Below are 25,563 nucleotides of genomic sequence, written 5' to 3' on the forward strand. Positions count from 1 at the left end.
TTTTCACTTAGGGCAAGGACAATTCTTACAATATAGTAAAATTTCAGCAACAGCAAGGGAGATATGGCCCACATTTCCAGTTGCCCCCATGTCATCCAATACACTCTCCACACTCTTACTCATGGCAGAGGATAGACGCCTGGTGTCTCGTGTGTAACAGGCACTGCGTGATGATCTGTCTAGTGCTCTGCTGCAGGTTCTGGCCCACTGGGAAGTAGTGGTTCCAGAGCCTCTATCTGAGAAAGACTGGGAAAAGATTCACACTGGAGTGAGACTGGCCAGTTCCAATGCCCGGTTCAAGTTAACGCATATAATTTTTTACATAAAGCATACCTTACTTCACTGAAGTTGCACGCAATATATAACACGCGTCCTGATGTCTGCCCTCGTTGTAATGTCCCTCAGGCCACCTTCCTGCATATTGTATGGGACTGTGTGAAATTGCTCACTTATTGGGAACGTGTGTTGGATGACATCAATAGGACCTCGGGATGGCACATTCAGTTAAATATAAGACAGGTTATATTAGGCCTTATATGTACCAGGCAAAAAGAGCACTTAGCAGAACATTTATCCTCCTCTGCCTCACGTTAGCAAAGCATTGTTTAGCTATCTGTTGGCTCTCTTCGAAACCCCCTATTCATGCGGCGTGGCTCAGAGATGTGAATGAATGGGCTGTCGTGGATGAACTCTGTATGAAAAGTGTGCGAACAGATAATAAGATAGACGATGACCGTCGGGCATGGGAAGCCATGTTACATACTATAAATCAACAGTTGGAAGATCTCCCTCCTAGCTCAGAATCCGTTGATTAACAGTCGTAATGGGTTAATCTATGTGTGCCTTACTGACCGTCTTCCTCAATGCATGCCCCTAAACCACATGAGCTTGGTATAAGATTACTCATATACGCGTTAGATACCACAGATGCACAGAGGGTAGGGAAAGTGGGAGGGTTAGGGGGTTCTTAGTTATGGGTATTTATCTATACCATGGTACGAGGTCTAGTTGACAACTTATAGGTACGGGAATGTACAGTATGTGGGTTTGTCTGTTGATAAGTCAGAAACTGTATGCTATATGGAGTTGCCCTTCTGAAAAAACAATTAAAATGGTTTAAAAAAATGTGTCACTAAAACATAATGTGCAACAACGTATATTAAAAGGCCTAATTGAAAAACAAGGGTTAGAAAAATAAACGTGCAGCTTTAAAAGTGATTGACATATGGTGTCTGCCACAATGAAGGTCAAGGCGAAATACCAAATGCTACTGAAAATGTATTTTGATCAATCATAACTTAATTTACTGAAAAATATAAATTGGGAATGTATTACACGACTAATGATTTGAAATTATTATTAAAATTGGCCCATGTTTTAGTATTTTTTCAGAAGCATGGTGTTTAAATGATGCTGATTTCAGTGAAATGCTTTGCAAATATTATCTTATTAGACATCCTGTGTGACTTGCACAGTGGAAATTTCTGTCCTGTTCTTGCTGCTCGTACTGTATTTACTCAAGATAAATGTTGCAACTTTTAACAATAAACCTTAGTTTTTTAAATGAAGCAACATAAGCTAAATGCCATGTTTCGCTGCTGTCTTTTAAAAAATTTAATTACTGTATGGAAACTGTTGATCGGAGAGAAAAACTAACTGAAGACCTGCAGTTCCTGTGCTCGGCTGATGAATAATCTGCAAGTTGCTGTCTCATTTAAGAGAGGTATAACCAATGTGCATTTATTTTTCCTTTGCAGGTTTTTTCCCTTTAAAAAACCCAACTACATTTTTGTTATCGCCATAGTTTTTAAAAATTAATTTTGGTCTTATTTACATGCTTTTCGAAATAGATTCTAGTAGCTAGGATGTCTGACGCAATATTTGATATGAATGAATATTAATTCATTGCATTTGATTCAACTGCACACTATTGTATTCTGTTTCTATTCTTCAAATAATTCTGTTGTTATTCTGCATAATTCTTTTGGAGTATTTAATGATAATTGCACTTATTAGGTTGAGATTCTTCATACGCTTTGGATAGCCTGTATTGTTTCTGTACTGCTATCATATGGTTTTGGTTATTATTTACGTGACTTTAGCATTGTCAACTTAAGGGCAATAAATGTTTGAACTTTACTAAATTTACTAAATTGGTGTGGTGATTCATGGCCACATAGGTCATGGTGTGTTTAAATTACTGACTCATTATTGCATATTCTGTTATTGTTTGATGTCTATTGATTCACATTGTTTAATTGCAGGCACTTACAGGCGCAGCATAAGGGAGTCATTTACCGCAACCAGAAGAGCACTGCTGGAGAATATAGTGCTCATTTGTGGATCTACTTTTCTTCTGGTTGATATCTCTTCCATCCTGAACCTGCTTATGTAATACGAGGTGGAATGGATTAGTAGTTATGATATATGGTTTGGGCGGGAGTTTATGGGCAGGTAGGTGCATGTTCTAGAAGCTTCAGAAAGGTAGGTTCTCCACTTTGGGGATGCTCACATAAACTTTGGTCACCCTGACATATTTCTTTTAATATGTTGACAGACACCTTGATCAGGAACTCCGCAAAGTCCTGAAAATACTCCACTGTGCTACCCAGAGTTCCGCGGCAGGGTTTGAGTAAATTGCACTGTTTGCGCTGATTTTCAGTGCCAGGAGTTTCTCCTGCACTGTAAAATCAGCACAAACTGCATCCCGAGGAGCGGAGCGGCAGAGGCCGCTAACTTCTTTCTGCTGCTGGAGTAGATTTTCTACTTGAGCGGCAGCTTCCTCAATGTGAGCAGTAGCTTTCTCATCGCAAGCGGCTGCTGTCTAATGCGACAGCTCAAATTCAGAAATCCCGCTCACAATCGGCAACTTAGCAATTTCTCATACTCGCCAACTTAATGTTGGCGAGCGAGAGAAAAAACTCTGCTCCACATCACTTCGCAGAGTTGTTCGGAACGCTGCGTGGAATGGGGAAAACTCAGCGACCTCTTCCGGTTGAGCGGAATTCTTCATCTTTCCCTAGTCTTGACCCTACTCCCCTGGGAACAATCCAGCACGAACTGGCAGGCAGGTCCTCCAGGGACAGGAAACAGGCATCCTGGGACCAATTTTGGGGTATCACACCTCATAAGCCAGCTTGAATCCAGTGGCACAGCAAGCACAGCAGTTCGGGCTAGACTCTTCCCATGGGGAGCAGGGTCAAGACTCATTTGCATATGGCTCGGTTCACACTGGGGTGGCAAGGTGGGCAAACAATGATGGATTGGGATGTGCCCTGAGTGACTGCCAGTGGCTGAGATTAATTCAAGTATTCCACCCATCACCTTGTTGCTTTTACAGTTGCCACCCAAAGTGCACCAGCTATGCCCTGAAGTGGGTCCTGGGCTCACTGAGCCACTGAGTTTAAGCTAGCCTGGCTGATGAATGGTGATACCCAGAAACCAGTCCCAGGAGGCTTGGTTCGGTCCAGGGAGAACCTGGCTGGCAGTTTGGGTTGGGCTGTTCCCATGGGGAGCATGGTCAAGACTGATTTGCATGTGGCTGGGTCCAAACTGGGGTGGCATGGAGGGCAAAAAATGATGGATTGGGATGCGACTCCAAGTGATTGCCAATGACTGAGATTAATTCATGGACTCCATCCATCACCTTGTTGTTTTTATGTTCATAGCTACTAGGCATAATCTTCAATGCCTTTTTGGCTGCCTGGAATAGGATCGATGGAGCCTGCAGTAGTACTGCCATTGGATGCAGAACATTTATTTGACTATGTCTAATGGCCCTTCATTACGGTAGTTCTGTAAAAAAATGGGCTTTGGCCCCAACTTCCTCTAATAGAGCTCACTAATGTAAGATCTGCCTGAGGCAAGGGGTCGTGCCCACACTTCCCATTACTTTTTGCCCTTACACTTGAGCCCCTGGCATGCTGAATCAGGGGAGATACCCTGATTAGAAGATGAGGTGGCACAATGGCTGAGAATTATAGGTTACCCCCTTTCTGTGGCTGACATATTGGTATATCTAGCAGATTGGACTTCTTTAATTTGCAGGCTCCTGGACATTGTGGGTGGGGATATTCCAGTTTTCGCATTAATTGGGCTAAGTTAGTGCTATATTGACTTACAGACTGGACTCCTACCTCAGACGTGCACTGTCCTCTTTAAATAGCTATGAAGTACTTTAAATCCCTGAGTAATGTCACAAAGAATAACATGTACAGGAACGTGGATTCTATTCTAACAAAGTTCACAGAAGATATATCACTTTGGCGGATGCTTCTGCTCTCCCTGATGGAGAGTGCCATCTTCAGTAAAATGATTGCTCTATCTAGATTTCTATGCATCACACAAAATGCCCCATTTTTTTTTATATAGACACATACTGCAATAAACAGGAACCCGAGAGTCTGTACCCATTTTTAGAACGAGGGAGCAGCAAGGATTCCCTCCTATGGTGTTTGTATGATGGAGGCCTGATCGACAAAAGTATTACTGGGCCTCCCAGTTGGTGGTGGTTAATGAGAGGGCTTTTGCAACCCAACAGGAACCTTCTTTTTGGCATCCAGGCATGCCATGGGGATGAGAGGGTGACTTGGACTTCTTTAACTGGGTCGAATTCCAGTTACGTTGCCGAATGTTATCAGATCCTCTGGAATGACGGTGAAAATGGCAGGGAGTTCTGACTCTGGAGACGTCTCCACAGAAGGCTATGCTGCTATGAGATTTGCAAACACTGCTTGGATTTCACAAGTGGGATTAAATTGGAATAACTAAACTGGGAGACATTTGGGTTCTGGAGGTATTAAAACATACACTTACTTACATGAGGGGTTCCAACCATCTGACTCCCAGGCTTTTAAATATCTGAAGGCCAAACATGCCTTACACAGGTAATTAATGCTATAAATTGAGGTACAAGATGAATCACAGTCAGAGTCCTACCAGCAGTTTTGCTAAAACATGACCAACATAACCCTAATAAATAACTCTGAGAGTCAGGTGTTAGGGGGCTGTGCATTTATTATACTAGACAACTGTTACAATGGGATTGTCCACTACTGAAACCGTGCCTAAGGGGATGCACAAGGGTCCAGCCTTTCGGAAAAAGTTAGACTGACTGTCCACTAGGATAGAGTGAGCTGTTGAAATGTCATCAAAACTAGTATTGCTGGGTCTCTGGGTGAGGAATCAATTCCTAAATATGCAAGAATCTTTGTTAAAAGGGGCTTGGTAGTGGCTACGCAGACTGTAGCCAGATTATGGAGTGGTTCGCTGTATCCTACATTTGATAACTGGAGTCAGGGAGTGGACTGGTGCATGAAGGCTCAAAAAAAATATATGATTAACTGTGGAGACTGTAAAAGGTGTTCAGTATCTTGGTTGACTGATATAGACTTAACTGCTGACCGTAACATAGAACATCTATATTTTGCATGATCCGCACAAACTTGGAGGCGCTTGCAAGTTGGCTTGCCAAGGAATCACACACAATATATCATGACTGGTGAGACTCTGATATTTGGGTGTGGGAGGGCGGGCCATCCGTGATACTGAGATATAGCAATACATCTCCGATAAAGTTTTACTTAATTTGTTTGTTTGCAAAACGCAATGCAAATAGAAGGAATAGTACATTTCTGCTTATACACTTGCCTTGACGATACATTATTTAGTCAGTATTCTGGATTAGGTGTTTTTGTAGGTGGTTATGAAAGCTTTTATATTATGGTAGCATACCTAATGAAGTCAATGGCTGTTGTAGCGCCTTTGAAAAAAACACTCACCTGAGAGATATAAGGCCGTAGTGGTTTCCATGTTGCCTGCATGTGGGAGATAACACCATGTCTGGTGATATATCAGATTGCTAAATTATATTCCTAGGAGGGCTATCTGCATGGCATAAACTGTCAAGAGCACAGCTTATGATATTCTAAACCTGTGTGAACAGGCCTAGTTGTTTGATTGCCATGTTCAGTGCTTCATTTGTAAACAAATGAGTGAGGGCACAAAGTTTTCTTAGCGTCACACCATTGGCCCTTCTGAAAGTGAGCATTGACAAGTACCAAGGGAGCCTAGCCGTGGTTCCACCTAATGGATCTTTCTTGCTCTATTCTACACTTATTGTTGCTTTATCTTCCTCTAGCAAGGTATTTTTCATCACACCTTCCTCCCCAGTCTGATGGTGTAAAATAAATCCCTGTTATTAGAACTAGTGCCCACTACCTGCAACCAACTGCACAAATCAAGCACCAGCCGTGTCTAACACAAAACTACAAAGCTATCTTCACTCAAATATTTTAAAGCAACAGGTACGCTCAACTCAGGATGAAGCAGAAATGCTTCTTTGACAGTGTTCAGAGTTCATAGAATTGAAGAAACCCTGGTGAATTTGCATCAACTAAAATAAAACATTGAACGTTTATTATTCTCAAGACTGGTCTACATATCTGCAAACAATAACCATGATTCGAACTTATTGACAAGGACTTCATCAAGTCATCACTGCTTCTATTTCCTTTAGCTAGAAAGAAACAACAGTGAGTGTACAATGATCATTCCGTACAATGATCTTCCTAGGAAATGCCAATAATGCCCCTCCTTTCTCACTTTCATATGGTCGCTGTGGTGCTTGTATCCTCGACATGAAAACTCTGTGACCCCTATGGTGTTACAGATAGGGTGTTATTGGGGAAAAATCAATTTTACTGGGAGACTGACACATTACACCGATTGGCTAATCGACAAGAAGATAACACAAACAACGTTATACATTTTGTGTACGTTTCTAAAAGATTGTTCAGCCATTTAAAATCAATAAATATTTTCTAAGATTAACATTTTAACATCCAACAGGGTGTGTCCTTGCCACATACACCTCATTACAAAATTGGTGGTGCATTATCTTCTCATTCTCCTAAACCTAAGCATTGCAAAATGCACCACATTTTGAGCTAGGTAAACTGGATATTGTAAGTACTGTTTACATCTAGTTCTCCTCTGTAAAAGTACATTTGTTGCCTTACATTGCAGATGTGCATAGATTTATCCGCACCCTGCACTGTGGAAGCCTTCGCCACCCTCTGTGGCTTCTGTGATATGGGATTACTCAAACAGTCACTCGTTCATGGACATTACATTTATGATGGACTCATAATTAGTGAATTTTTACTTCTTCGTTTGACATTTTGTTTTTCACTAATACTTTAGGACGTTTATACTTTTGGTGCCATAGGCCAGGATATTGGTTCTCAGGGAGCTGATTACATATTAAAATGGCCTCTGTTTAGTTGAACGTATATCCTCAAATGCCTCAGTTCTGCATGTGTGGGTTTATACAGCATGGGGTAAATTGAAATCTCTCCCACTCTGGCGCCTCTTATTCAGTTCCCTGTCTGCCAGCGAGTGGACCTCAAATCTTTTTTTAGCGCTTTTTCTTTTAGCTGAAAAAAGATCTTAAATATTAACCTTGTAAAGTCTAACAGACCAGACCTTTGGTATCCACAAGGAAATGCTAAGATATAAAGCAAGAAAATATATGCAGCACATTACCATCATTTAGTATCCAAAATATTTTGGAAAGCACTTAGGTAGCACGGTTTGAAATGACCTACATTGCAGAAAACTTTATTCCAAATTTTTAGATATTGTTCATTCAGCACTCAGTCATATTGTTCCTTGCTCTACGAGGAAGTCCATGTCCTACCTCATTAAAGACCTATGCACCATAAGTATGGCAAATGGTCCTTTTAAGCGCTAGTAGCAACCCTCTGGAACAAACTAGCAGTACAGCTCAAAATGGTGAAGAATCATCTTATTTTCACACATAAACTAAAAGAATACCCCAATTTCTACAAAACTGATTTGGAGAGTTTTATTAGTTGTGGGTATGTCACCAAGCACCATGATCTCACTGATGATGTGTGTACATTCTTTTTTCAAATACAATAACATAACATAAGGCAGCGTGAGAGAACAATCTGGACAAAGTGTATTTTAAGGGTAAAAGCCAGAAGTGTGCAATCAGGTCAGATTAGCTAGGGCCTAAGCTCGGCCTCATGACTCACTTGTCACTTTTCTTCCTTTCCATCATACCGACGGAAAGAACGAAAACCTAATGGCGCTCTAGGTGCAGCATAAGACACTAAGAGGACACCCACAGTGTTCACTTGGCTACTGTAGCTGTAAATTATGCACTGTGCTGGGAGCAGGCCCAGCTCCAGAAGGCCAAGGCCATCCCTGAGGGACTTCCTAGCCCTTCCAAGGTCCATTCATAAGCAAAAAGTGTCCATTTTTTGTTTTAAATTGTTCAAGTGTGACTTTACTAAAACACCCCACTTACAGGATGATAATGACTCGTGCTTTCCAAAGTGGTTGTATTTGTAGATTTGGAAAAAACAGATATATATCTTAGTAGTGCTTTGTTTTACAATTATAGAATATAAATTTTAGTAGTGGTGTATTTTATTTTCTTCCTTCAGAAAGGCCATTCCGAACATGCATGAATGCATGAAAATAATGCCTGAGAGGTTTAGTTAATTAATGAACAATTTAAGGACTATTCCACTTACATAATGTGGTATGCATGTGTATTTAGATGGGAATTTGTGCCAGTTTTGCCACTATAATCAAATACATGTAACATGTAGGATAATGTTTTGAACACCAGCACGGGTTCTCAACACTTCATCCTTCTGAAATTGATACAATTAGATACACTGCTTTGAGAAATAGGAGTGCATGCTGTTTATAACGCTAAAAAGTGACAACACGTTATATTGACATCTACATAAAAACACACAATTGTAAATAATTGTTTCTTCAAAAACATAAAATGTATCAATGGAAGTTAAAGTTACAATGGAATATGAGTAGGGAGCAGCAGCACATGAAAAATAAGTCTGAAAAATACTGTATCACATGTTAAAATGTTTTCTTTGAAAAAATAAAATAATATACACTGCATATCACAATGTTATCTAATTACTTTAAGTATCAGCAAATGTTGCAGGGAGTTATGGCTTACTGATGATCAGAAGTTGTTAAGAATTATGTATTGCCCTTTGTGCTTTTTTGTCAAAAATGCCATAATGTACACCCTTGGCATAATTATATATAGGGGCATATTTATAACAAAATGGCATAGGTCAGCACCACAAGTCTTTTTGTTGCGCTGCCCTACGTCAACTTGAAAGGGAAGGAATGTACTGTATTAACAAGATACGGTGCATTTCTGTACTCTCAGCAGGTGCACAATTTGGTGCCTAGCGTCAACTCCGGCAACCGGCGGTGCAAAGGGCTTGTAAATATGTCCTGTAATGTATATATTAAATTAAATTAACCTTATAATACATTACAGTAATACCATGTTACTTTATTTATTTTTTTAAAAACTCAGAAATTCACTGAAAAAGCAAAGGTTAGAGTGACATCACAGTTCAGCAAAAATGTCAGCAAAAATGCACCATTTTAAACTATAAAAAAAACTCAATTTCACCAGCTATAGGTTTTAGAGCTAACTATACCTTATGCTGCTACCATGCACTTATAGCCTCTCACACTGGATCATTCATGATTTGCTGAAGATCACCACTGATGGCATCTTGAATGACATCATTCATTACATTACTGATGACGTCAGGAATATCACCATAGTCAGATACACTACAGAGTTACTGTGTGAGCACATGGGTGCATAGCATGGAAATAGTTTAATTCTTGGAGAAAAATATGGTTGTGCATGTCAAAAGTTATATGGTGCACTGTTTACACATCACTAAACTTTGAGGTGCAAGTGTTACTCAGTGTTAAACAGGATAAAGGCTGAGTGCACCTGATGTGGGTTGCAGAGGTATATTTCAAGATAGGCTGTGGCTTAAAGTCAAAACCTGCTCGAAAAAGAATCTGTGAGAAAGGCCAAAGCTTCTGTTCAAAATAGATTTTCTAATGGTGGATAACTGGGCATGTGCCCTTCTATTTCACATTTTTGTAATACAGCACTGTAGACAAATTCTATGTACCAAGGATGTTTAAAAGGTGTGGATGTTTGTTAACAGAACTTGATTGAAACTTTTGTGGCATTGCAAATTGTTGAATAATGTAGAGGTGGTTAACCTCACATCGGTGTAGTAAGCTTGGAGGATGAATGCCATTGGGCTCATCTCAGGAATTTATGTAGTGTATTTTACCATACTTCAGAGTACATAGGGCATCAAAGAAGTTGACTTTTCAGTCGCAAATACATACCCATCAACATCTTGAGTAAAAATAGTTGGTCATGTGAAGTCTTTAAGAGGGTACTCCCATTAAGGTGTATAAAAATTGTCCACCGGTGTTCCACTGTGTAATACTTTAAGTCCACAAACCCTGTAGGATGCTGTAACAATGATTAGATGATATCATCAATGATGGCATTTAAGATACCATCACTGATGTCATTCAACATGCCACGAGTGTTGTAATATGTGAGGTGATAAGCAGCGTATAGTTGGTGTGTAAGTTATAGTTAGCTCAGTAAAGTTTAACTGGTGAGTTTCAGTGTTTTTTTGTTTTCAAATGTTAGTTTTTGTGTTTTTCCAACACCTGTATTTAACAACACTTTAACCTTTGTTTTTTTAATTGCTATTTTTTTTAACTAAGTTAAGATCCTATTACTGTGCACCCGTGGCACAAAAAATGTTTTTGGCCCATGAGGGGGATTCCTCTCAACCTCTTAAATGTGCTAGGGGGTCAGGGTCCCCTTATATCTTTTTTTTGTAACTTCAGCACATTGGGACTGAGTCTCAGAGTCATGTAATCGTGGCTGCAATATTTTTCTCCAATTTGTAGCCATCCAATCCGTTCCCTCTGTACTGAGGGACCAGTCCCGGTCCCGCCGTACCAAAATGGCTTAGAGAAGAAAAAGCTTCCCAGCCAATCAGCAGTCTATCTTTTTACAATTTCAGTACAGCAGGACAACATTTCGATAGTTCCTTTTTTTAAGCCCCTTCATAACCACCCAAGTACTTCTCTAAATACACATTTCTTGAAAATAGATTAACACCTTTACACCATGTCACAAATGCTCATTTTCTGTGTAAAGTACGAACTTTTTGCCAAATTTGGTGTAATTGCATTGAGCTGTTTTTTCTGTATTGATAACAGAATTTTCCCATGAGAATTTCCATGGGAAATCAATGCTCTGGGAGCCCTTTTTGGCCTTAGCCCCTGCTTAAAGGATCACCCTAAAACTTTCCAGGAAGGATCAGAGGTGGATGAAAGTCCAACAAAGTCCATTGCCACAGGCCATTCCTTATTTTAGCTTGTGAAAATCAGAATGGGGCAGTATTTTTTTCATACCACAAGGAGCAGTCTTGAAATTATTCTGAGTCAATATTTGCCAAATCTTAAATCCTAGTTAGATTAAATAAAATTTATCAGCCACTAAATTCAAAATGTATTCATAAATAATCCCAGTAGAATGGCTGAATGGCTGAGCAAGGCAAATGTTTTCAGTCATACGAATGGAAATGAAGAAACTGTTTTTTCCTGCTCAAAAAACATTTTTCTCATGAAGAAATCTATTCCTGTACACACACAGTAAATTTTAGGGTGATCCATCCTCCTCAATTTCCTGGACGTGCAATTAATCCAGCCCTTCGCAGAAGCAAATCAGTGTCCATTTCCAGGGTGAAAAGGGAACAGAGTGGAGTTTGGGAATGCCCATAAATGTGTATGTTTGGGGATGTTCATAAAAGGTTCCACGGCGAATCACACCTTGGAACTTCAGCTTCTCACATTTTGAGTTGGATTTACTGTAGTGGATTTCTCTGCACTCTTAATGGAGGAATCCACAGTAATAACTCCCAGAATCCCCTTTGTGAATTCCTGACAGGTGTAAAAAATGTAAATTTTGTCATAAACGTACATTTTATAACTGAGTTTACCTTTGATGATTTGGACCCTATAGATGTATATATACAAGATATATATTGGGCAAATTAGTATTATGGGTCCGTATTGGGGTCTGCAAAGTTTAGCATTTTATATATATGTGTTTTAACCTCTCTAACTTTGTGAAGTATGAAGCTGGATAAGTATTTAAAAAAACGTTCCTCAATTTGTACATGACCGTAATCACTTTATTCAAAGACAACCCTGTTTTACTGGTTCCCACGAGATGCTTGCTTTCTTCCCTTTCTACTATACTGAAGGTCACTGGGCAGGTAGTTCAGGGGCGGTAAAGCGGAAGTATGCTATTAGTTTCTCAGCTGACTCTCAAGTTTGAATTACTGGAAGAAAAAACAATTCCCTACAGTAGGATGTCCTTCAAGTTTTCAGGCAATACGATGGCGGTGATCCAAAGGGAACAGGCAAGTTTATAATTTGCTTTGCCTTATTTCTACACATAAAAATTGGGTTTCTTATTATGCGATTTTCAAGTATGAGGCAGTGAGCTGTAAACGTCACCAGAAGTTCATAACTTGATGTTACATACTTTTTTATTGCATATTTTTTACACAGGGAAATGTAGTTTTCATGTCACTACTGTAGACTATAGTTTACTATGCTATACACTTTCTGGTTTTATTATTGGTTAATATAGTAGTTTTCATAAATGATATAAAAACAAACAATTTGTCAGTATTACATCATTCCTATGAAACAAGAGTTTTGAAACAACTTTTGAAAGGACACCCTGCTTATGCTCCAAAACCTTAAAGGCATTGTCTTTCATAATTTATTTGTACTTTAACGATCCATAAATTGTGAAAGAGAATGCCTAGTTCCCTCTAAGGACTCGGAAGGAGGCACCCATTTGGGTACTGGGAGCAGGGTACCTAAAATGAATGGCAAAGTAGTTGAGTGTATAGGTGTCCTATTTAGCCTCTGGCAATCTCTGGGCATAGATATGCCAAGTGAGCTACTACGCACAGACATGGCTGGTCGCTCCCTTTGCCTTATAACAAGTACCCTGCTCCGAGTACCCAATGGGGCACTTCTGGCAGTGTCCGCAGAGGGAACTATGTTCGGGCATGGTCTGCATCCTTTACTCCATGCTCAGTACACATTACAAATTGGGTACTAGGTTGAGCAAATGTTCCCTTCAATTACACTCAACATTACTAATGATAATCAACTTTCACTGCTTAGATTTGTTCAAATTGGACCCATGTTGCCAGTGTCTGAAACAGGAGCTCTTCTGAAACCCTTTGTTGTTTTTTTGCCCCCGCCACATCCACCATCTTGTCCCATCCCTGTTCTTTCCTGGTCCTCCCAGATTCAGAGGCCTGGAGCCGGCCTAGCTAGGAGCCTAACATTTGAACATATGTGGCAGAGATTCAAAGTTCATTCCATACCTGCGCAGTAGACCCCTCTTTTGATCTGCGAGAAAGCAGGCGAGGTGGATGGCTGACCCTTTTCCCACATGGAGACAGGAGAGCAGGAAGAAGGTCCTTGAAGCACCAGCAGCATCAGTATAAGAAAAGAACCAGTCTGGGAGGCATGTGGGCCTGCTAGGACCCTCGCAGGCGCCTTCATTTCAGAGATAGTGTTATCTGCTTGTGAGGTGGGCAGGTAGATCACTTCCAAGGGCGAGGTACGAGGCGTGATGTGTGTCAGAGATATTTAAGAACAAATTATAGTTTGTAGTGGGTGACTGATTTTTTTCAAGCCTCTGGGGTTTGCTAAGAGGGTGCGAGTGAGTATGGGCATCAGTGTTAAGTGAGGCATGTGCGATGGGCTGCAAAAATGTCAAGGGGGCAGTGGTTGTTTCTGTGATGTGCAATGGCTCGCGGACAACTTCTCTGAGATAAATGCAATGGTAGTCAGCGCGAATGCAGCAAACCCAGCTCACTGAGGGTCACGAGATTCGTAATGGGAGTGGTATGTTCAAAACGCGTGCCCTCTGCCCGGAAACCTCCGATCGCTGTGCGTCGCTACTGCCCTCAAAGATGCTGCAGCCTCTTCTGCCTCCTCCTTTGCGGTAGAGACTGACGTGCTGGAAGAAGAGACCGCGGCTTTTTTAAGGAGGTCCTCAGACCTGCGGTGCGGACCCGCCTCCGGTCTGTGAGGTGCAGTGCTGCCCGCCCCTCTGTCCTGTGACATATGTGTGTCCCGTGAGAGGCTGCTGTCCCCTCCCCTATACGGTTTTCCCCCAGTAATGCGCGGCTGCTGAGAGCTCTGCGGGCGTCTGAACAGACAGTTCTTGTTTCTTCCGGTGTTTAAATATTTTTTTAAGAGGAAGGAGAGCGTAAGAGATCAGAAAGGGAACCTGCGGAAGCCCCTTTTGGAGAAACATGCATCAGCATGAGGAAGCCACTAGAAAAGAGGTAATTCAACACCATTAACAGTGCATTACTGTAATGTGAAAATACAGGAAGTAAAGGAAGGTATGCATAAGACATGGACACAACCAAAATATGCAGCGTAACATATATCTATAGGCATCAACCAAGTATATACAGTGCAACATACGTACCCACTAAGAGTATAAGTATGATAGCACAAACAGAACACAGCTATCTTCATGTACTTGTTAAACAGAACACAGCTACCGCAACTCACCACCTGAAGGTGACTGGGACACATATATTCTGCGAACTAGTCCTAAAAAAGAAGTGGGGGGGGGGGACTAACCAAGTTAGGCAGTACGCAAGTGGCATCGTGCCATTTGATATCACAGCGTGGTGCATCGCACATCTCATCAAAGGAAGTGGTATCACCACCCACGCCTCACAGGAAGTGACATACAAGAAGTGACATCAGATGTGAAGACTTAACAGATATGTTTAGCATGTTTCTCATCAGTATATTCGAGTTCATTACAATATTTAACAAATGTGATTTTGCGTTGGGGTTGAGCCGAAAAAGCGACACCACACTGACACAGATATGGGCCTTAGGGCCATATGTACGAACACATTTTCCCATAGACACAGAATGGGCAAAACTGCTTGCTACATCTGCCACTAAATGTATACATTTATCTTTTAAAACCCTGCCACAAATAAATTGGCAATAGGGAAGAAACATGACAGTGAATCTGTACTGCCTAGTTGGTTACAAAGTATGCATTTTTAAGTATTTTATGGGATTAAGTCACCTGCTGCTGAGATCTTTGTGTGCCCAGTAAATCACAGGAAATAATAATGGTAAAACAACTTTGGAGGTTAAAGTGTTTGCTGGAGAGATTTGTGATTTGTCTAGTCCTAGTTTTGAATCAAAGTAGCATAGGTAGTTAATATGTCTCCTACAAAGCACATCATGTAACACAGCTGACAGCTTTTTATTTTGTGGAAATGGGTAAGTGGGTTAACACAGAGATTCTTTTGTTACTTGCAGTTCATAAATCGTAATCCTTCTTATACAGCACAGTGAGCTATGGACATGTGATTCCAACACCTTGTAACCCTCACTGGTCCATGTACACATCATGTGCATCGATTTACACACAAATGATTTATTGTCAATGTATAATGTGTACGTGTGATGTAAACCTTTCTGACACCCTGGATTAATGAGTAGTGCAGTAGCACTATAAAAGAAATAAAACAAAAAGAGTAGTATTTAAATTGTTATTTGTGTACATACTGGGACATAGCAACACATGTGACATTCTTCAGTGTATGCATATCTCTTATATACAAGGACTGAAAAAGTCAAAAGCATGCCTCTCTCAAGTACTTGTGAAGTAATAATAAGCTGTATGCCTTTGTTTACCCTCCATTTTCATTTGAATCTAGGTGTGATGCTCCAGATAACTCCCAGCCAGGCTACTCAAAAAAAGGATGCCTGTTGGTGCCTTAAATGTGGCCTTTGATTGGGCCCAGTTGGAAGTTAAAATAAAGTCCCCTTGCCTCTACGTTGCTGCTTGGAAGGAAAGCAAGTGCAGGCGTTGCTGAATGTGTCCCGGTGTCAGAATATTACACCCGAGAAGTGTAGGATATTTCTGTGGGGCCCAACATCTTGGCAGGGTAGAAGGCATCCATCCAGTGAAAGAGGAGGTAGACGCTGTTGACCCTTGTGCACCCTCAACTTGTGCACTACAGATAGGCTTCAGCTATAACAACAGTATACAATAAGAAACACACACATACCATTTAGAAGCACATATTAAAACATACAGACATAACTGTTAGATCCCGTTTGGGGGCCAACAGGAAAGCAGCTTTTGGACCTCAGTTGTGAGGGTAGGCATCACTTGCCTCTGTTGTCCCATGGTCCATCCTAATATGGATGTACTAATTATGCAAAGTACAACACTTCAGTACTTGACTTGCAGTGGTAGGTTGGTGAACAGTCAGTGGCTTCTCAAGGAGGTTACTATGGGAGTGCAACAAGCTCAGTGATCAGCAAACTCCCAAAAACCTATTAACAGACTATCCAAGCTAGTGCTTATCTTTATAAAATGAAATTATTTTAATACATGCAATACAAGACACAGGTATTATGAGTTTCTGCTTCAAGGCCACTGCACTATGGGGCAAGGGTAGCCCCGATGGGCACCCTCCCCCAATGACAAGTGTGTGCCCAGGGCAGTGATTAATTTGTGAAAAAAGAAGTGTCAGGGCCCTTCTCAGGAGTCCACTGTAGCTTGCACCACCCATTGCTGACGGTAGCACCGCCAATGACAGTACTATCACTACTAGCCATCACACTCATATAAGTGTGACATTTCAGGCTTTAAATACACATTAAAATGATGACTACATGCCACCCAAGCTATTCTTGTAGTTTTGGATGACAGGTATTAGTGATTTTAATGTATATTTAATAATTAAACAGCAGTTGTTGTGCTCCTCAAAAAATAAGATGTTGAAAATGGCCTTTCTGCATGGTCACCCCCAAACTTTTTGTCTTCCTCCGCCTCTTTTTCTGACCTAATTTTTGCTGGCTTTAGGACTCTGGGCACTTTACCACTGCTAACCAGTGCTGAAGCACATGTGTTCTCTCCCTTAAAACATGGTGACATTGGCTCATACCCAATTGGCATATTAAATTTACTTGTCAGTCCCTAGTAAAGTGCACTACATGTGCCCAGGGCCTGTAAATTAAATGCTACTACTGGGCCTGCCGCACTGGTTGTGCCACCCACCTAAGTAGCCCGTTAACCATGGCTCAGGCTTGCCATTGCAAGGCCTATGTGTGCAGTTCACTGCCACTTCGACTTGGCATTTAATATGTCCTGGTAGTATAAAACTCCTAAATTAATTTTCCACTACTGTGAGGCCTGCTCCTTTCATGGGATAGTATTAGGGCTACCCTCATCTACTGTTTGAGTGGTAGATTCTGATCTGAAAGGGGTAACAAGGTCATATTTAGTATGGCCAGAATGGTAATACAAAATCCTACTTATTGGTGAGGTTGGATTTCATATTACTCTTTTAGAAATGCTACTTTTAGAAAATGAGCATTTCTCTGCACCCAGAATCCTTCTGTGCCTTACAGCCTGTCTCCAGTCCGCGTGTGAATGGGCTGGGTGACAGCTCCAACTTTGCATTTCACCCAGACAACCACAAACACAGGATGTGACTGAGCATCAGTCACACCTGCACACATGTGCATACTGAGTGGGACTTCTTGGGCTGGAAGGGTGGAGGGCCTGACACTTACATTTCAAAGGACAGTGTTCTGCCCTCACACAATGGACTGCCAAACCCCCTACTGGGACCCTGGCAGACAGGATTGCACTGAAAGGGGACCGTGTGCACTTCAAAACCACTCTTTGAAGTCTCCCCCACTTCAAAGGCACTTTTGGGTATATAAACTGGGTCTCTGACCCTACCAACTTGGACACTTCTTTAGACAGACATTCTGCCCCAGAACCTGCAACCTGCCAAGAGAAGCTGCCTGGCTGCCCACAGGACTCACCTGGACTGCTTTGCTGTAAAGGACTGCTACTTTGCTGTTGCCCTGCTGCCTTGCTGGACTCTGGCTCTGCTGAGAAGTGCTCTCCAAGGGCTTGGATTGAGCTTGCCATCTGTTTCCTGACGTCTCAGGTCCCAAAAGACTTCATCTCTGCAAAGAAACTCCTTCTGTGGCAAAAATCGACACACAGCCTGCCGGAATCGATGCACAGACTGTCCAGTGGTGAGAAAATCACAGCATTACCGGAACAATACAGCCTGGCTCCCCGAGTGGAGATCGACGCAGTGAAAGCATTGCAACCGTAACTTCGACGCACAGCCCAAAGGGTCAATGCATCGCGAGAGGAATCGACACAGCAGCAGCCATGTGACAGAAACTCTGCTGCATCGCCCACCAGATTGATGCAACAGCTGTAACTTTGTCCCACACGCCCAGGATTTCCACATACCGTCCCTGGGAGTCAAAAGACCCCGCATCGCAAAGAGGATTCATGTCTGAGCACCGGAATTCGACGCAAAGCCCTTGCCGCGTGGAAAAGAATTGACACATTGTCTGTGTGCGCCCAGGAATCCGACGCACACCTACCTTTTTCCCTGCATCTCCTCCTCTGCGGTGTTTGTGTGTATAATTTTGATGCAAACCAGGTACTTTATACTTGTAAGAGACAATTGTCGGTTTTAAGAACTAAAGACGCTCTTATCATTACAAAAAGTGATATTTCAACTTGTGATTATCAAATCTTGATCGTTTTGACCTTCATTTAATGAGATAAGTATCTTATATTTTTCTAAACCTGTGTGGTGTCTTTTTGTGGTGCTCTCACTGTGTTATTGCATGATTTATTGCACAAATACTTTACACTTTGCCTTCTAAGTTAAGCCTGACTGCTCATTGCCAAGCTACCATAGGGTGGGAACAGGATAATTTGGATTGTGTGTGACATAAGACAAGCAGCTCCACCATGTGGCTAGCTGTCAAAACAGCTGGTGTTGATAATAAAGTGCCAGTGCGGAGCACCGGAAACCACAGGTTCAAAATAAGCACTTGCCCAGGGGCAGTTGCAGTGCTCCCACCTACCCCGCAGGCAGTTATGCGCACAGTCTCCATTTTCTCACCAAATGTGAGCAATTGTGTTAGACCATCAACCTGGCCTCAGCACACCTCATTTCTCTCCTTCCCTCAGCTCAGGGGAGATATTTCACCTGTGGAGGCCATTTACCCCCATTCTTGGGAGCAGATACAGGGGTTTATGATAATTTCAGGCAAGCACTTGCAATCAGGATCGCATACTGCCATGGGAAGGCCGGGTCTCTTAAAGGCACTTGATGATTTGGCTATTAGTTGGAGGTCACCCCCAGGTCCTCTCCTTTGACAGTGGTGTGTCTCTGACACAACATACAATGGATGGTGAGTCTGTGGCCTAGCTGGACAGGCCCCGCGGTTGAGGTGATGATGCAGTCAGGGTCACGTCTCAATTCCAGTTGATAGCAGGTGGGCTGCCTCAAGGTACTTTTCAGGTTATGCTATAGTGATGCTGTCCAATCGGGCATATTGCTGATCAGTGCCTTGGGCAGCCGAATTCAGAGTCACAAAGACATAATCCATCTGGACATACTTTGGGTATATGAACTGGGCTACCAGCTTCAGGTTCAGCAGCACAGTCCACTCAAACACACTTTGGGCAAGAGCCACAGCTTAAACACTTCAGCATCCATTTGAGTATACTTCAGACAAGTGTCATGGCTAGTAAATTCATATTCTATTTAGGGAAATTTTGGGTAACTGCTGGGGATTAGCAGAAGGTAGGCTTTAGAGGTGCAATCTGCATGGACACACTTCACACTACTAACACATATCACTGATCCACGGCTTCAGCTATGGTGACAGGATCCAATCCAAGGGCATACCAGTCTGATGAAGGAATGTGCAGCTCCTGCGGTCAGCTGCTTTGTGTTCATGCTGGTTGACAGCTCCTCTTGAAGGATTGGCCTTTCCTCTTCCCTTTTCTCTCAGGCAGGATATATGCAGGTGCTTTAGGACAGGGAAGCAGCTCTTCCTTCACATCAGACTTCCTTCAGCTGGTGGAAGCTGTCTGTCCGGCAGCTACCAACTCTGGTTGCACAGCAGTCCTCTGGGTACTCTGCAGAGCACCCCCTCCAGAGAGAACTTGGAACCAGAACAACAAGTGAGTCTACAGCTCCCACTCTCATACAGGTACCATAGACAGAGGAAGTGTATTTTTTGTCTGTATTTTCACAAACTATTTGGGTTGTTTCACCTTTCTTGTGTTCTTCCCAGTCTGACTTCCAGACTAAGCCTATATGTAGAGTGATGCTCCCCACAGTAGGGTCTTCTATAGGTTGCGGCACAACATCAGCAGCATAAAGAGGTGATCGTTCTGCACTGGGCCATCAACAGTCACACTAACTGTGATGAGGTGGAGAGAAAAAAAGGCAAGTCTCAACTAAAGGGCCCTTCACACTCTGAGCAAAATAACCTGCAGTCCCACCTTCCACACCCACTATCTATGAAATGGCAGTGCTCAGGAATACCAATCAGTAGCCCTTTGCAGCAAAAGGACCTACTCGATTTTCTAACGGAAACTCTGGCTGTTGCACTTGACAGGCGATCCCAAGCAGGGATCAACTTTACTAGACACCAGGGCCATTTACTTGTGGGAAGGAAATGGCCTCCTGGGCATGGGCCCATGTTCTCAGACACCTCTGGGCAAATCAGTCTTCGTCCCTCCTTGAGGGGCAGATAGCAGGGTGCTTCCCCTACTCTGCCCCAGGCTCAGTAAGCCTACTTGTCAATGCACTGTTTTGGGTAGTGGAGCGAACCTCCTGGGCATGGGCCTGTGCCCCCCCTTAGTTGGGCACAGCAGTGTTGCATGGGCAATGGCCCATTCATGTGTGATAGATGTAAATTAATGGAAAAACAGAAAACTGTCAAACCATTTTGCAGGATAGCAAGTCATAGAAAACCAATTGTAAGGAAAGTCAATTTTAAGTAAATACAAATAAATCGAAAATTAAAGGAAATATTTAAAAGGAATGATCATTTTGAATAAAAATCCAAAATTGCATTAAACTTGGGTTTAGGACTGGTGAAGAGTTTTTGGGTTCGGGACTGCTAATATTTAGGTGTAGTCAAGGCTTTTTAGATGTCAAGAATGGGTGGAAGTTAGGCACTTAAAGGGGTTTTTAACATTCAACAAAGGGTTCAGTTTAGAGATGGTGAGGATTTTTTAGGTACTAGTAATGGGTGGAGTGTAGGGATGTTGAGAGGTTTTAGGGTTCATTGATTGGTGGAGTTTAGGGCTGGTGAGGGGTTTTTAAGGTTCAGCAATGAGTAGAGATTAAGGATGGTGTACTGTTTTTATGTGGAGTTTAGGGTGGTGAGGGGCTTTAAGGGTTCGGGGATGAGTGGAGTTTAAATGTAGAAAGGGGTTTTTAGGGTTTAGGGATGGGTAGAGTTTAGAGGTGGTGAGGGGTTTTAGGAGTTATGGATGGGTGGTGTTTAAGGCCAGTGAGGGTTTTTAGGATGGGGGAAGCTTGGGTGTGGTAAGGGGTTTTAAGCAGTCAGAGATGGTTGGGGATTGGGCATAAAAAGGGGACTTAGGGTTTAGGAATGGATGGAGTTTAGAGATAGTGTGGGTTTTTACACCTTAAAAAAATAAGCATGCAACAGACAAGTGCGTACAAATAGACATTCTATGAATTGGATTCTATGAACTGGTGAATGCCATTCCTTATGAAAATTTCTATTAAACAATTAAAGGTAAATAGTTTCTCAGTAATGATATTCAATGAAATAGTTTTTCTATGAAATCACATACGTTATGTTATGTTAAGTCTTTTCTAAAGCGCACGGCTACCCAAAGGCCTCCCAACACTGAGAACGGACTCTGAGGGAAAGTCTGAGGGGTTATACTCTAAATAGCCAGGTTTTTAATGCTCGCTGAAAAGTGAGTTCAGGACTAGTGAGGCGAAGGCTAGGAGGTAGAAAGTTCCATAACTTAGCTACGAGATAAACCAGGGAGCCTCCACCCCATCTTGACTTCTTTACTCTAGGGATGAAGGCTAAAGCTGCTGAGGAGGACCTAAGCTGTCAAACGGGTATATGAAAGGAAGCTAGTGTCCTTAGCGAAGGAGGACCTCTATGATACAGAGACCTATGCACATAACACAAAGCTTTAAACCTTATGCGGTGCTCAACTGTGAGCCAGTGGAGTGAGGAGATAGCTGATTTAGCTGATACATATCTCAGTATGTTTAAGAGCAGGCAGGCAGAAGCATTCTGAACCACCTGCAACTTCCTAATCACATATTGTTTTGCTTTCACTAATGACCGAGCTGACAAAAATCTTTGGAATGCACTTCTTAGTTTAAAGAAGACATTTATTGTTACCTCACCACAAGGTTCCTAAGAGGGGAGATTAGTAGGTTGGAGGCACACATTTAAAAATAGTCACAGCAATGAAAGGAAAATATATCAAAGTGATTCTCAACTGCAATGTACACAGCAAATATATGTGATTATATTATAGCATAACTGCTAAGCAAAGAATAAAGTCAAAATTCATCACCGTAGGGCCTATCACTGCTCTTCCTCTTTATCATGCCAGCAAGTTGATGACCCGTGTTCAACTGCGAGAAAGAGTTTTTTCCACCCTCACGGGAGGTCAGGCAGTTCATGTCCACTCCTGACTGAAGTCTCAGAAAATTCCCCCTGGTTGCTGCCCAGGGACACCTTTTATAGATTAAAAAATGAAAAAGCCTTCTGAAAGGCCCTTCCCTCTAATATTCAAAACAAGCTGGCTACTGTTGTTCAGAGTCGGAAGAAACAACGTCAAAAGTTGGCCAAGTTTTCAAGGCTCTCTCTCCCAAGGCCGAGTCCTTCCCTGCACTGAAGAAAAACACAAAATATGCACTTCTTTACCATGCTATCGTGTTCGATAAGAGAAAATACGAAAAACACAAGCTTAGTTTACAATGTGGAAAAACACAGCTCATCTGCAATGTCTCAACTGCAATGTCTAATGCCACGATAAAGCCAGTAGGCAGCTAAACTGAATACAAAATGTAATGTCTAACGCCACGCTACACTGAATACAAAATGTAATGTGCAAGTGATGAACATTGAACAACTAATATGCACAGTGGTGAAACACAAAGTCAGTGGTCAAACATACTTAATTTCATTACACATATTTGGGGACCCTCGGGTACAATGCGTTACCATAATCCAGTCACGAAATTATAAGGCCCTGGACAATGAGTCTCTTTGCAACAAATGGGAGGATTTAAACAACCTTCCTCAATAGCCTGAGCAGACCAAAAGATGTGGCGAAAACCTTCTTGGCATGATGAGCCATAGTAACCTGAGGGCCCAACCATACTCCCAAGCTCTTAATAAAATCATCAGATGGAAGGAGATTTCCCAAGTGTTACAGAATAGAAGGATTATAGCCCAGACGGTAATGGTGTCCTAGTATCATTACCTCAGTCTTATCATCGTTGAGCTTAAGCCTACATTGAGACATCCATCCGGCCACCAGTTTGAAGGCAAGAAGTAGGTGACAAAGAGTTTGTGCTGGTGTTTGTAGATAGTGAGACTACCAACTGAGTGTCGTCTGCAAATGACACCAACGAGATACCATAAGTCTTGACAATCTCTGCTAAAGGAGACATATAGATGTTAAATAACGTAGGGCTGAGCGAGAAGACATGTGGCACTCCACAGCTGCTCTTGTAAGAACTAGAGAAAAAAGATCTGTTGAGGACCTGAAATGATCTACCCTCCAAGAAGGAGGAGAGCCATCTCAGGGCACCGCCCAAAATTCCGAACTCTCTCATTCTTAGAAGTAATATGACATAATCAACGGTGTCAAAGGCGGCACTGAGGTCCAGCAGGATAATAGCCGTCACCGTGCCCTGATCAAGACGCCTTCTAGCCTCTTGCGTGACTGCAACCAGATCTGATTCTGTGCTGTGAAGAGGTCTGAACCCTATCCGGGTGGGATGCAGGATGTTATTATCTTCCAGAAAGCGTGAAAATTGGACATTAACATGCTTTAAAATTATTTTAGATCGAGCATTCAGCAGAGAAATGGGCCTATAATTGCTAAGCAAGGTGGCATCTGGATTAGGATTTTTCAACAGGGGTCTGACAATGGCATGTTTCCACTGGACCGGAACAGAGCTCCTAGTGAGTAGGGAGTTCAGTAGATTGGTAATAATACATGCGAGAACAGGGGCACCTAGAGACAGCACATGAGGAGGAGCTGGGTAAAGGGGAGAGCCTGACATAAGTGTAGCAAGTGAATTCATTGCCATGTCCTCGGAGGGGGGGGAATTGCAAAAGGGAAATGGGGTGTGATGTCTCCTGACCTATCAACTCAGAAGTCTGAGGGGTGGTAACCTGAAAGGTCAAATAGATATTTATAATTTTTTGTTGAAAAAATAATGCAAGATTGTTGCTGTGCTCTGGGGAAGCCTCCATATAATCCATATGGGAATTTGGATGTACACTTTCTTTAAGTACATGAAATATCTCTTTAGGGGAGTTAGATGCCTGTTCAATTCCAGGGGCATAATAAATGGATTGGGCTGATGTCATTTCCAAATTGAAGAATCTAATGGCTTTCCTATAGTCCTGTTTTAAAGAGTCATCATAGGTTTTTCGCCATCTCCTTTCCAGCCACCTGCATTCTCTTTTAAGGTGATAGAAATGGTTTTAGTTGAATAAGGAAGAATCAAATCTAAGCTATTAGTAATCCAGCTATTAAACGTATCCAGAGGGCCCGTCTTATTATCCCTGAGGGAAGGTTTTGACCTCTCCAAGGTATACAACCATCTTTGTCACATGCGCTACTCCAGCCACACATTCTACAGCATTTTCCTACCACAGTGCCCTGCAAACCTCAAACTTTGCCTAAAAGCATGTGTTTTCTTCACATTTCTTTAACAGAAAGTTCCAGAAACTGCAGTTATCTACAAAATTCTTACCACCCAGCGTTCCCACACTTCCCCCAATAAAAATGCTACTCATCGTTTGTGGATCATGGAGATATTAGAATTTCCTGTTTAAAAATGACCTGTCTTGACGATGGTGGTAGCTGCAATATCTGGGTCTAGGACCAAGCTGCCACATAGTGAATCCCACCAAAATCAGACACTTTTGAAAAATAGACACCCAGTGAAGCCCACAGTGGTGTGTACACCTTTTTCGTGCATACGATGCAATGCAAACCTCAAACTTGGCCTATCATTACACATTTCTGTAACAGAATGTTCCAGAATCTGTGGGGACTCACGGAATTCCAAGAGTCTTCTGCCAATGAGGGGAGTGCAATAGGGGAGCACTGTAGTAGCAAGAGAAAGCGGCCACACTGGTGCTCAGTGCTTTGCCATGAATTCCAGGTCACCAGCACCCATGTGTTAAATTATAATGGAAACACAACTTATGTGTCTCTATATGTAAATATCTTTTTAACTTAGGTGCATCCTGGACAATAATATATTCATTCAGTTAGCTATGCTCATACAGTTTTTCTTGTCCGAGGGTTCTCCATGAGGAAAGCAATGTAAAAACATGCCTTCTTTCACGTGTGAACATTTTCATACCCAAAGGCCTACTCTAATGAGGTTTCTTGATCCCATTTCATAATTTATTTGAATTGAGAAGTTTCCTTAGGGTTTTCCGTCAGGAATAAACTGA

At 42.1% G+C, this 25,563-nt stretch overlaps 1 protein-coding gene across 2 annotated transcripts in view; it reads right to left on the minus strand.

Annotated features, from left to right (window-relative positions):
* Positions 1-14,674, minus strand: part of AOAH (acyloxyacyl hydrolase) — an 845,303-nt gene extending 830,629 nt beyond the window's left edge. Inside the window, exon 1 of one of the 2 annotated variants that reach the window (XM_069215577.1) lies at positions 14,611-14,674. Coding sequence is in view for 1 of the 2 variants with exons in the window: in XM_069215569.1 (XP_069071670.1) it covers positions 13,332-13,512 (181 nt within the window). In the remaining variant the exon portion in view is untranslated. Of the gene's footprint in view, positions 1-13,331; positions 14,187-14,610 lie in introns of those variants that run through there. The other variant, XM_069215569.1, reaches the window with a different exon arrangement.
* Between the last annotated feature and the right edge of the window lie 10,889 nt (positions 14,675-25,563).

This window comes from Pleurodeles waltl, chromosome 2_1 (genome assembly GCF_031143425.1).
Source record: "Pleurodeles waltl isolate 20211129_DDA chromosome 2_1, aPleWal1.hap1.20221129, whole genome shotgun sequence".
NCBI classification, from domain to species: domain Eukaryota; kingdom Metazoa; phylum Chordata; class Amphibia; order Caudata; family Salamandridae; genus Pleurodeles; species Pleurodeles waltl.